Source organism: Cryptomeria japonica, chromosome 1 (assembly GCF_030272615.1).
Source record: "Cryptomeria japonica chromosome 1, Sugi_1.0, whole genome shotgun sequence".
Classification (NCBI taxonomy): Eukaryota; Viridiplantae; Streptophyta; class Pinopsida; order Cupressales; family Cupressaceae; genus Cryptomeria; species Cryptomeria japonica.
In genome coordinates this window covers 304,749,701-304,763,641 of record NC_081405.1, presented here as the reverse complement: position 1 = coordinate 304,763,641, position 13,941 = coordinate 304,749,701, and the positions used below count along the sequence as shown (strand labels likewise).

The following is a 13,941-nucleotide window of genomic DNA, read 5'->3' as shown; positions in this document are numbered from 1 at the left end:
ACAATAAACCATGTTGGAAAAAATCCCAGCTGTGATAACGGCAAATGAAACATTCATCACCCATAGTCTATTTTTCTCAAGTATCTAGTTAAAAATTCAATTCATCTCTTAAGACAGGCTGCAATAGAAAATACAAACATTTATAAAATAAATGTCGACAATGCACAAAACTTACTTACCCATTCTTGCACATAAAGAAATAGATAACATATCATCCTGTCTAATCAAATATATTTCATCAAAGAAAAGCTGGTCATAACATATCATCCAGTCTAATAAAATATATTTCATTAAAAATTGCTGGTCTGCTGGCCTGTAGTTTATAATTTAAAAGCATAAAACTTAAAAAGGCTTTAACATGCCATGTTTAAATAAGACAGTTAAATGTCTCCTGCCTACCAACCAAACTCAGTTCTGAATAGGAAAAGATGAACCGTATTAAGCAGACAATTCACGAGATGAGAAGAAAAATTCAGCATCAACGCCTGCGCATGTCACGAGGTATCATCCGACCAGAAGGACATTCATATGCCAAGTGCCCACGACCACCACAGTTATGACAAATGATAATGTCTGTACAGTCCCTACTGATATGTCCTGGCTGGTTACATGACCTGCAAATGATGTCATTGAATCTTGGTGGACCTCTTGGAGGACCTCTTTCATCAAGCATGCCCCCCTTTGGACACTGTCTAGCAACATGACCAGAAATGTTGCAGATATTACAAACAGGACTATTAGGACAGTCACGAGCCAGATGGCCAGTTTTGCGACAATTATTGCATGCCTTCTCATTGGTACAATCCACAGCTATATGCCCTTGCTTATAACAATTGTTGCAGAGCCTCATATCTCCAGGTGGGACAGGTGGTGCTGTACAATCTCGAGAGAGGTGGCCAACTTTACCACAAGTGTGGCATATTGGATCATTAGTGCATTGACTTGCAACATGACCAGGCTCTCTACAGTTCCAACAGAGAGACTTTGTACTGCACTCGGCTGCAATGTGCCTGAAGAAGGAAGTAAGAATGTCAGTTTATCATGCAAACTCAGAGCTGCTTTAACAAATCAATACAAAGTGATTCTCTATCAATGAAAAAACGCACACATAATATTTGCTTACCCTGGAAGTCCACAATTATTGCAAACTGGAACATTTGGGCAATCTCGGGCAAAATGCCCTGGGCGCTTGCAATTCTTGCAGTAGTCATCCGCTATCCTGATTTAACAAATAAAACAGATAAAGAATGTTCGTGACGCATCTTGGGAGTGGCAAAATTGACAATAGCCATATGGAACAATATCAAAAAAACAGTATAACAATGATAAAAATGGTAAACCTATGAAAAAGCTTACAGCACTAAAAAAGATAGAGCAATTTACAAATAAACATTAATGAGTGAAAGATATAAGTAAAAAAATCGTTTGAAGAAAACCAAATGCATTCCTCCAACAACCAGCATATTGAGAAATATGTTACAAAGTGTGGAGACGAAAAGATGGTAACAAACATTTCTAAGCTAAAAGCCCAAACAGTATTGCTCAAATTTTGCATTGTTAAAATTTACCCAGGAACACCCCTACAATTGAAGTAATCTCAAAAAAAATCAATTTTAAGAAGACACTGCAGCTTATGAGAGAGGACGACATAGTTAACTTTTAAGTTAATACTTCAGACATTTCAAAAAGCCAGGATGAGTATCAACTTATTGAAAAGGACGTCTCAACTAACATATGCATTACCTTTATCTCATTGCAGGCAAATAAAAGACAACCATCAAAACTCACTGTGACACACCTTGTTATTAGATAAGTCACCAAAAATCATGGGCATTTCACAGCTAACAAATTGATGAGAAGATATATTATGCCCCAAACATTAGAAGTTTTGATATAACTTATGGATATTTAAACGTCTCTTGGTGTCTGCTCTTAACTAAATAAAGATCTCTTGGCATCTGCTCTCAACTGAGTAAAGAACCCTTGAGAGATAAAAAATTCAAAAGTTTATGCTCTTGGATAACTAAATTACCTTAAGCTTATCTGTTGACTTCTAGACCTAGGAATGATGTGATTGTTATCTCAAAATTAATCATTGCTCCTCCAAGAAAGCACCAGAATAATAAGACATAATTGTTAAAGCCTTCACAGGATAATTAGTAGTGCTAAATGAACTTTCAACGTCGAACAAATCTAAATTAATATCATTCAAATAATCATTGACCCAAAGAGTCGCAAGAAATCATTTACCGTAGAAGGAAACATGATATTATTACATACGAGCTATGAGGTAAAATATCCGATTCTATCCCTCAGAGAAAACAAACTCAATTATTCTGAAAGAAGTTACAACTTACAGGAGTCATCAAGGAAAGATACTACAATCATTATGGTAAAGACACTTCCTGGAGTTTACATATACAGAAGTCATCACAGAAAGATACTACAATCATTATGGTAGAGACAGTTCCTGGAGTTTTCATATACCTGTACCTTAGCAAAAGTCATGCTTATTCACACTAGTAAGAAATGAAAGAATGACTTTTTCCTTGTGCTGAAGATATGCGTAACCGTAAAAACATTTATTTGAAAACTAGCAGAGAATATGCTAAAGACAGATTAAAAATCAATCTTAAAAATTTCTCGAGATATGTGAATCTCTGACAAATTTCTGCCTGTTCTAATAAATATTTAACGAAATGTATCATATAAAAGATGAAACAAGTTGGCTACACGATAGTAGCGTGGGACCGTGGGTAGCAATAATGGCTACATATGATGATCAAGGGAGGCATTACTATAGTAGACAGGGTTTTTTGGAGGGTGATGGATATAAGTTATCTATTTTTTTTACAAGCTCTAGAAGCCACTATATTAGGGCATGGGAAAACATAATACCCTTTTTAAATTACTCTTTCGTACCCCAAAAGTAATCATCAGAAAGCCCAGACGTAATCCGTTCAAATTTTCCAGATTAAAAAATTCTAGAAACTACCACATAAGGGGAAGAGGTAGTAAAAAGAGAACCCACCTTGGAAGTACTGAAATCTAAACAAATGCATCAATCTTTTGAAGGAACACAGAGAAAGAATCTGAATAAAACAAATGACTCTGAAATAAACTATTGAAAAAATTAAGCAAACAAATCTAAAGGAAAATAAGGAAAGTCAACGATGAAAGCAGTTTAAGCAGCATTAGTAACTTATTTAACAGATAATGTTTAAAATAAAATAAAGTACAGCGAGACAATAATGCGTAGAAAACCAAATGAATATGATCAAAATTGGGAATTTAAGCAGCATCAGTAAGTTATTTAACAGATGAAGTTCAACAGCCTAAAAGTCCAGTGGCGCAATGATGCGTAGAAAACCAAATGAAACTTATCAGCATCAGAATTTAAGCAGCATTAGTAAGTTATTTGACAGACAATGCTTAAAAACTAAAAGTTCGGAGAGACAATAATGCGTAAGAACCAGATGAATATGATCAAAATCAACCTGGAATAAACTATTTAATAAAAACTTGGCAAGTAGAGAAGAAATTACTCGATTACACACAGAATGTTAACAAAAACATAAAAAGGGGCGAATGTGAGACCTGGAAGGTCGGCGGAAGTCTCTCCGATACGGCGCATCGCGATAATATGAGCGATCGCTAACGACGCCGCTACGGATCCGACGGCTTCCTCCTCTGGGCGGACTCTCTCCATCCATGCTCATCCTTGCAAAACCCTCTTTCTCCTCCTCTTCTTCCTCCTCCTCTCCTTCTTCCCCCTGAAACCACTTCAACCACAAAAACAAATGCAAGTAATGAAAACACTTCAGCCCCACTCTGCTTTCAAACACGCAAAACCACCTCCACTAAGTGCAAAACCACTCTTCCCAACAAAACCCTCCCCCCCAAAACCACACCCGCCCCACCCCACCGGAAAGTCCAAAACCAGTCTTGCCAACAAAAACCACAAAACCACCATTACTCCAAGAAAACAACACTTCCTACAAAACCACCATCCAACACTAGCACCGTTTTTTGCGTGCTCCATGTTTTTTAAGGTGTGGATTGTAATTTGTTTGCTTTATAAGTCTTCAGTACTATTTTAGGGTGTTACCATTACCGGGATTCGAACAGTAGACCAACCTGCTCCTGCTGTTGCTGGTGCTTGAGATGCCGCTGGAGCTCCTCCTCCCTCTTCTCCTCCTCCGCGAACCCTATTTCAATCTCGCCCACCGCCTTCACTTATATCATCAGTTTCTCTCCCTCGAGATTAGGGCTTCTTTTATCCTTATATGCCGTTATGTTCACAGCGGACTTTATCTTTTCTTATAAACTTCATAATTAACCTCTAATTTAACAAGTTTTGCTAACGGAATAATTAAACAGTGGCTGAACCGTCGGCGTCGCTTAGCCTAATGCTTGGGTCTAACCAAACCCAAGTATATCCGTGGGTGAGAATGAATGAAAAAAAAAATTAATAATAATAATGTTCACAAGGTCGAAGTAGTCTATGAGATTCATGAATACAACATTTCGGGTATTAAAAGCTTTAAACAATTTGTAAGCTCTTCGATAGATCTACGTTTCTAGAGTAAATTTTGACAAGTAGGTTTGTTGTTTTGTCTGGTGTTATTTCCTCAAACAAATTGCTTAAATTATATGTTTTTAGAATGTCTTTGTATTTGTTGCAGATGTCATGTATGTCAAAGACTCCATAACAATGTGTCGCTTTGCCTCTACCACTCTCATGTTGTAAAATAGGTGTATTATTAGATATCATCCATCTACCTATTTTACACCTATTGATTAGAGCTAGTTCTCAACTAAGCTATCAACATTTTTTATTCCCATTTAATATTTGTTCTTATGTAGATTTTTTCCTCGTGATCTCAGGTTGGATTAAATTATTTGATATAATAGACTTTTATATGTCATTTCATGTTGACCATAAGCTACTTTTGAATTTTTCCCTTGCAAGCTTTTTTATTTCCTCATTGGTATGTGGACATTCCTTAATATTAATACCCCATTTCTTCATCCATTACATGTCCCATTTAAATCTTGTGATAACTTTGGAAACAATCACGTGCATGGAGCTTTGAGAGTGACTATTTGTAATGGTGAGAATTGCATATTTGTATTTTTATTGAATATTTGTAATGATGAAAATTACATCATAAGGTTTTAGGTCTACTTTTGTTATATTTTTAATAATTTGTTTTTATTATTAGTATGAGTTTAAGTTGTATAAATAATTGACTTTTTTTTAACTTAGAATTAAAGATTGAGGGTGTAATGATAGATACCTTTTGAAATAATCCCATACATGGAGCTTTGAGAATGACTATTTGGAATGGTGAAAATTGCATATCTGTATTTTTATTGACTATTTGTAATGATGAAAATTGCATCTTAATGTTTTAGGTCTATTTTTGTTATTTTGGTAATTTGTTTTTATTACAAGTATGAGTTGTGTAGCTAATCAACTTTTTTTACTTAGAGTTAAAGAATAAGGGGTATCTGACATGTCGATCTTAACCTCATTTATTATTTATTGTATCTCTAAAAGGTTCAAACATTAGTGATCGTTGTAATCAAGGAATAACCAATTAAGATACAACCCTTTTTTATTACAGTTGTAAACACAATAATAATTTGTAATAGTCATCACACTTTTGAAATTCTTATATTATTGACCATTGTATTAGTTATTATAAGCTAACTTGATAAATGTTTGTGTTGATAGTGTGTACTTGATTATTGTATTTAAGGACAGTCATTCTATCTATTTGATATCATGTCAAAAATCATCTAGGAGTTTATAAAAGAATTTATTATAATGCATTTATCAGAGTATTATAGCAAAAATTTCATAACATTTACATTAGAGTATATAATCCTAGGTCTATTGCATGCTTTCTTCAAGTTAGACCACTAAGGGTCTGGCTGAGGAAAATTTGACCCTCGCGATCCAATCAATTCCTCTAGGTGTTAATAAATATTATCTACCCTTACACGTGATTATATAACATAAATTGATGGTAGTAAATTATAGTTGTCCACATTTTGTCAGATCAGATCTAGAAGTTTTAAATCAAGTCCAAGTGTAGGTTTAGATTACACTTGCAAATTTTCTTTTGCACTCACATATGCGATCCAAAGCAAAAGCAGCTAGTTTATAGAACCTAAGAACTTTGTCTAAATCAACCCTAAAACTTTGTAGCACTAGTAAATTAATTTTTTACGTCTACCATAGCATATCTCCAACCTCAAGTTTTGAGCTAAGTATCATATTTCATTTATTCAATTTTCTTAATTTAATTTTAAGAATTTTAATTATTAGTCCCAACTCATTACACTAAAGATGTATTTATTTATCATCAATGATCATAGGCTAATATAGAGGGGATATATATTCTAAAGAAGTTGATGATCAACCATAGAAGCCAAGAATCATCTGCAAGAAAAAACCTATCACACAAAAGAGATCAAGCAAAGATTGTATGCTCTATAACAACCAAAGAATTCTATAGTAATGCACAAAAGAATAGAAGATTCAATATTGAAGTACAATTACAATAAATGAATGACTTGCTTTGTAGAAAGTAATATATGCCTTGATCCTAAAATTAGAAGATATAAATCAATGCAAAGTAGGAGCTAACTTAAGTTCAACTACAAGCTAAAAAGCTAACTAGTAGAGTCTTTGAGTGAGCTCAACTAAGAAAGAATAATACCTAGATAAAATAAAGCACCTAAGTTTAGCTTAAGTGAAAAAAGCAATTAAAGGACCCAATTAATAAATAATTAGATAATTATCCTAAAATTACTCCAACACCCCCCCCCCCCTTAAGATTAACTTAGGGATAAGCTAAAGAGCTAACGATGAATGCAGAATGCATGTATGAATGAGTCTTTGCAACAAAGACCTGATTAGGTACTCATTTACAAACCAATGCAAAGAAATGCAACATACAACAATGAGGTCTCTCTAAGCAGAGAAAAGGAGAAAAACCACATGGGAAAAAATCCCTCTCCAAAATTGAGAGATACAATGAGAAAGAAAAGGGTACTACATGTGACTAAGATGAAGAACACCAAGTGGCCCCCCAAGTATGGAACCAATCACAAAAGTACAATAATTATCCCCCTATGAGGGAGAGAATAAGAGGCATTGTATCCCCCCCCGTAATGAAGAAGCTCCAATGTCGAAGATGAAATCTCAAGGATGTATGTTGATGGAGATCCAAGAGCGACAAACCGCATTCCTCCCCTTTGAAAGAAACAAGTCAAGTGGTCAAGGTTGAAACAACTCCATGAAAGGATATGAAAGAAATAGTCTCTAGATGTGTGTCATGAAAGACTGCTCAACTATCCAACTATATGAATCATGATATGCCAAATCAACAGAAGCAAATCCAAACAACTATGAAGATGCTTGATGAACAATCTCTAAAGGCACTGAAGATGGGATGACAGGAATGCTCAAACTACCATCAAAGAGGAATGGAATATCCTCAATCATGTCCCCAATCTCTGGAGTGTGTGATGTATCAAATAATGTTGCAATATCTTGCAAGTACTCATCCCACTTTGCTAAAATTGGAAGGGAACAATTAACCTGATGAACTAAACTAGTCTCTAAAGAAGCAAGAGGTGGAGGAGGATCAAAACAAGTCTCAGGATCCACTGCAGATGACTAAAGCACTCATAAGTTCAAGAGACCAAATCTCTCCTTAGATTTATGATCTACTCGATGCATGAGAGATAGGACCATATGCATGCTCAATGGGAGCAAAATGAGAGAACTCATACAATCATGCTACATGATCAACATTGCCAACTGCAACAAGATTTCTACTATGAAGATCTCTAATGAGAACTGAATCAAGGATGAACTCAACTCTCTTGTCTATCCCAGTGTGAGTAATTTGGTAGATGGAAAGGAGGTTGGAAAATAATGCAGGGACATAAAGAACATTATTGAATGTGCCACCATCGACATCAATAGAACCACTCCCATTAACATTCATGTATGTGTTATTACCCATCAATATTGGTGGAAAAGGATGATACTCAAAAGAAGAGAACATTCCCTCTGATGATGCCATATGATGTGAAGCTCCTAAATCAAGAAGTCACCTAAAAGGCTGAGAATGCATCGATGCAAATAGAGCATGGCCCTTCATCTTGTCTTCACCATGTCCCATAGAAGAAGACCCAGAATGTCCAAATCCTGAAGTGGTGGAAAAATACATCCTAGATGAAGGTGGTTGAATATTGTGCTTCTATAGAGGATGTGTCAACTTATCAATCTTCTTTGTATAACACCGATGCTCATCATGTCCTAGCTTAGTGAAATATGCACACTTCAACTTATCCTTCTTCAATGATGTCCTCTTAGAAGAGGGAGAAGAATCTAAAGTATCATGTGATTATGTGTCCTTGGGCTGCTCATGTGACTTGGAATCCTTATGTTTTTGTTTCTTGCCTTTACCATGTGAAGCCTTTTGGTTTGTGGAACTTTAGGAAGCAACAAGAGCCTATGATTTGGAAGACTTCAATCTCCCCATTTGAACGAACTCGGTTTTCTCTCGTGTGAGTTGAGAAGCAAACTCATCAAGTGAAGGCATGGTGTAACAGGTACCAAGAGCATCTCCAGTGGCATAAAATGTAGAAACAAAAACTAAACAATCAAAACCAAGCTTAGCAAGGATAGAGAGAATCAACCGAGTCCTCCTTCTCAATTTTGCACTGCTTCAATTGCAATCTAAGAGACTTGAGTTCAATGAAGAAGTCCTGGATGTTGTCAAAATCATTAGGATTCAAGGCAATAAACTCATTCTCCAACTAAAAACCCCTCATTGCATCTTGCTTTCCAAACAGGGACTCCAATGTAGTCCAGATCTCATTAGGTGTGGTGCATGACTCAAAATGAAAGAGAAGATCATGAGAGATAGACATGCATAATGTTCCAAAAGCCTCATAACATCTATTAAACCATTTTCTCTTATCAGCAGCACTTGTAGGCTCAACTTGTGTACCCATGGTCACTCTATATAACCCCAAATGTTTTAGGTGAATCTCCATTTATTTTTTCCAGCCATCATAGTTGAATGGAGTAAGGGGAGCAATATGATTTGGATCCATGAAAAATTAATAAAAAAGTACACAAATTAACTAATATAGCAATATATATTCTCTCAATACCAAAATATTCCACTTGAATTACAGAGAAAAAAAAAACAAAAAAATAAAAAACAAAAAAATAAAAAATAAAAAAACAAAAACAAAAAAAAAATGATATGCACGTTTTCCAAGAAAGAACCCAAAAAGGACAAGATTGATATCTCTAAGTGTCTGATAAAAAATATGCAAAAAATAACCTCAGATATAATTAGAGTGTGAGATTTTGCCAAGATCAAGAGGCAATGGAAAGCACAAATAAGAGACAAAATATATGATAGAAATAAACTGTATTCTATCAAGATGAAAATATTGATCAACTGGATCATTAATCGATGCATACAATGAATATGAGCCTGCTTATATAGGCAAGGCTATATGGATATGTGAGCACACAAACATGACATGTAGCTCAATAAGAAACAAGGGTAGGTAGGAAATAGGTGTGGGTAGGTAGGAGAAACAATATAATATTCCACATGAGGTGGATCACTCACTGAATGTGGAGTGTAACAACAAGATCACACCATAAAAGGTGGAAATTCTCCTACACACACTATCCCAATGTGACACAAACACCCAAGTGTCTCATACCCAAACTACTATGAAATGGATGTACCTAAGTAAACTTAAGTAAGGTGTAATAATATCCAAGATGAATAATTATTTACACCAACACCCCCCCTTAAGTGCAACTTAGGGGAATGCACTTAAGTCTACAATGCAACTAAGCAATGCAAGATGGGTCCCGGCTACGAGGCCATGTTAGGTACCCATGTACAAATGCAAATGCATGAAAACCAATGCAAGGAAATCTCTCACAAAGCAAGGAAAGAGAGAAAAACCCAATGGGAAAAAACCCTCCCCCAAAAGAGAGATGAAAACTAGATACAAAGAACTCTCATAGAAGTATGTGAAGGACAAAACCCCATGTGAGGAAAAAGTCCCCCCCATATGAGAGAAGAAGAAGAGAGATTAGGAAGCCCCCCCTCAATGTGAAATTTGTGCCAATGATAGAAGCTCGAAGATGAATGAAGAAACTGCTTCATGAACGTCGAACAACATTCCTCCCATTAGGAAGAAACAAAACCAAAGGTGTATCCATGAAGTCTCCCCAACCATGAAGGGAAGATGAAGCATAAATACTCATGATGAAAGGAATCTCTGAAAACTGCTCAAGTGTCCCCATGTTGATGTTGAAAGGTACCCCCTCCAAAGGTGGTAAACTGTGCCACACTGCTGAAAAAGGCACTCCAAGATCTAGTGGAGATGAATGTAGAACAATATCCAAAGACTCACATGTCTCCTCAAAAGATAAAGAGACCTCCTCCAAGTGTTGTACAAAAGTATCCACAATCATGTCAACCTCTAAAGATTGATCATGTAGATAATGCACAAGAGGGTCAGAGTGATCCCTCGCAACAATCAAAGAAGGATCATCTTCTTCAAAGAGAAGATGAATGTCATCAATGGTATCTCCCAAATCTGCAATGTAGGAGTCCACAAACAAACCTGCAATGTCTGTCAAGTAGGCATCCCAATCAACTGAAGTTGGAAGACATGAAATATCCTGCTGCATTGAATCATAAGAAGGCAAAATTGTCGCACTAGCTGCATCATCAGGTGCAATAGGTGGTGTGATATCAATAGAAGGAGATGAAATGCAAGGCTCAAGAACGGGGTCACATGTGAGAATCCCCAAGTTCAAATGCCCAAAGTTCTCCTCAAAATCTGAATCATCAACATAGGAAGAATCAACCTTATCAATAGGACCAAAATCTGAAAAAGAGTACAACCGAGATGCATGATCAGCCACCCCAGTCGCAATCATAGCTCCACTCTCCAAGTCTCTAATGATAACTGAATCAGGTGTGAACTCCATAGTTTTCCTAGTTGCCCCACGTGTGATTTGATAGATGGAAAGAAGATTGTTTGTCAAGTGGGGTACACACAACCCATCATTGAAGGAGTTATCCCCAATGGCAATAGATCATTTCCCAATCACATCCATGTATGTATGATTGTCCATCAAAATCTGTGCCATGTGGCAATGCTCAAATGTAGAAAACATAGAGTGTGCAGATGCCATATGATGAGAAGCCCCTGAATCTAGAAGCCATCTCCCTGAATCATGACTTGTAGTAGCACAAAGAGCTTGTCCCTTTCCTTTATCTGTCCCAAAAGAGTGATCCTTTCCTTTATCCTTGGAAGAAGAAGCCGATGTAGACATTCTAGAAGGTAGGTTGATTCTATTATTCTCAAGAATTCTCAAGAAGATTCTTCAACTCATCAATATCCTTCTTATAACAATGATGTTCATCATGTCCTGACTTCTTGCAATATCCACAAAACAAATTGTCCTTATATGATTTCCTCTTAGGTGAGAATGGTGAATCACCTTGTTGTGGAGAGGAAGATTGTGCTCCTTCTTGTTGTGGTTTTGACTTAGGTTTCTTTTTATTCTTGCCTTTTCCTTGATTACTTTGATTCCCTTTGTTAGCCACCAAAGCTTGTGACTTTGAAGATTTGAGAATCCCCATCGTGGTCAACTTAGATTGCTCAAGTATCAACATCTTCGTGAATGAATCAAATGACGGAGAAGTGTATGAGGAACCTTGAGCTAACCTATGGGTGTGAAAGCTAGATACAAAGGCTGCATACTCTAGAGGAAGCTTGTCCAACAAGTTATAAACCAATTGAGCATCTTTTTTTGTCAATTCCACAATCCTTTAGCTTTGCTCTTAGTTCAATTGCTTTTGTGACATAATCTTGGATTGTATCAAAATCCTTGGGATCCAAAGTTGTGAGTTCACTATCAAGCTTGTAGCCCTTAATCTCATCAACTTGACCATACAATTTCTTAAAAATATCCCAAGCCACTTTAATTGTTGTACACTTATCAATGTGAAAAATGAGGTCATCTGATACATATTTTCTAAGAGTTCCAAGTGCCATAGCATTCTTAGTAAGACATTCAATTTGAGCATTAGGATCAGCCTTAGGATCAGGTGGTGCTGTAATAGTTTCATTTACATAATGAATGAGTCCTTTTTCCATTAGTTTACTCCATGCCTTAATTTTCCATGATGCATAATTATGAGGAGTTAAAAGTGGAAATTTAGGAGAACCCATAGCACCAAAATGAAAAAACACAAGATAGAGAGGCACAATCACACAAGACACCCCCCCCAAAATACTCAATCAAGAAATCCCCCCAAAATGGTGATTTTGGCACTTTATACTTAGTGCGTATACAATGGGCCACTTGCAAAAAAATGCAAAATGGACTTCTAATTTCAATTTACAACTTCTCAAAATGAGATCTAAGAGACTTCAACAAATATTGCTAGTGATCTAAACTAAGATCCAAGCAAAATACAAGTACCAAATATGTCAAAAATGGCCAAATACTGAAAGTACAATTTCTACATAAAATCACTACAAACATATGGCAGATTATGAAAGTAGATGAAAAAATATGCACTTTCAAAAAAAATGGCACCTGAAAAGGAGTCCATATGAGCCCAAACGAAGCCTCCAAAGTTGTTAAAAATTGGGATTTCGCGATTTCCAAAAAACCTGTATCCGAAAATCAGAAAAATTATGCACCATTGTACAGATCACGAAATTCTACCCCAAAACAAAAAAAATTGCTCGAAAAAATGAGTCTGGATGAGTGAGATATCGCTATTTGAAAATTGCTTGCAAAATTATAATTTCTGGAAAATTTCCGCCACAGCGTCAAACTTCAAATGCCTCTAGATTGGCCTCTGAAGTCCGATTTTGATGAAACAAAAGGCAAAAATGACTTTCTTGGACCTCCTAAATCCAATGGTAACCTCAGATTTGACCCATCAAGCTTAAATAATAACCTGCAATAGAAAACTTCAAAATACACAACCCCAAATAGCATCAAATTTCTCTCAATTAGTAAACCAATGACACTCTAATGGCTCTGATACCATGTGAGATTTTGTCAAGATCAAGAGGCAATGGAAAGCACAAATAAGAGAGACAAAATATATGATAGAAATAAATTATATTCTATCAAGATGAAAATACTGATCAACTAGATCATTAATCGATGCATACAATGAATATGAGCCTGCTTATATAGGCAAGGCTATATGGATATGTGAGCACACAAACATGACATGTGGCTCAATAAGAAACAAGGGTAGGTAGGAAATAGGTGTGGGTAGGTAGGAGAAATAATATAATATTCCACATGAGGTGGATCACTCACTGAATGTGGAGTGTAACAACAAGATCACACCATAAAAGGTGGAAATTCTCCTACACACACTATCCCAATGTGACACAAACACCCAAGTGTCTCATACCCAAACTACTATGAAATGGATGTACCTAAGTAAACTTAAGTAAGGTGTAATAATATCCAAGATGAATGATTATTTACACCAACATAGAGGATTCTAAGAGCTTTCCTATGATGTATGGAAGTAAAAAAATGGAGTCTCGAAGTGCAAGATATGGCCCCAGAATCACAAAATTGAAGGTTGACTTTGGAGGCCTATGTAGCGTCCTAAAATTGTGACACTTGCAATTTTGACTGCATTTGGGTCTTCACGATGGCGACGCAACACTGAACCTGAATGGAGACCCCGGAACTTGTCCACAACATCAAAAACTGCATTTTTCAGCACCCTGGCCTGATCCTCCTTGCACCCTGTTGTCCCTGGAGGTGGGACCATGGCGCCCAGCGCCCTGGTCCTTCAGGACTAGGGCGCCCAGCGCCCT

The 13,941-nt window shown here is 36.4% G+C and overlaps 1 protein-coding gene across 4 annotated transcripts; it reads right to left on the bottom strand.

Annotated features, from left to right (window-relative positions):
• Nucleotides 1-204: 204 nt before the first annotated feature.
• Nucleotides 205-4,293, bottom strand: LOC131026899 (zinc finger protein GIS2). 4 transcript variants are annotated; one of them, XM_057956904.2, is made up of 4 exons: nt 4,138-4,293; nt 3,598-3,782; nt 1,124-1,219; nt 205-1,010 (listed from the first exon to the last, which is right to left on the bottom strand). In XM_057956904.2, the coding sequence occupies exons 2-4, from the start codon at nt 3,717-3,719 to the stop codon at nt 479-481; spliced, it is 750 nt and encodes a 249-aa protein (XP_057812887.1). In that variant the 5' UTR covers nt 3,720-3,782; nt 4,138-4,293; the 3' UTR covers nt 205-478. The 4 variants fall into 4 exon arrangements, with proteins under 4 accessions (XP_057812887.1, XP_057812888.1, XP_057812889.1 ...); XM_057956905.2 differs by having other exon boundaries at nt 3,598-3,773; nt 4,138-4,291; XM_057956906.2 differs by having other exon boundaries at nt 4,115-4,265.
• Between the last annotated feature and the right edge of the window lie 9,648 nt (nt 4,294-13,941).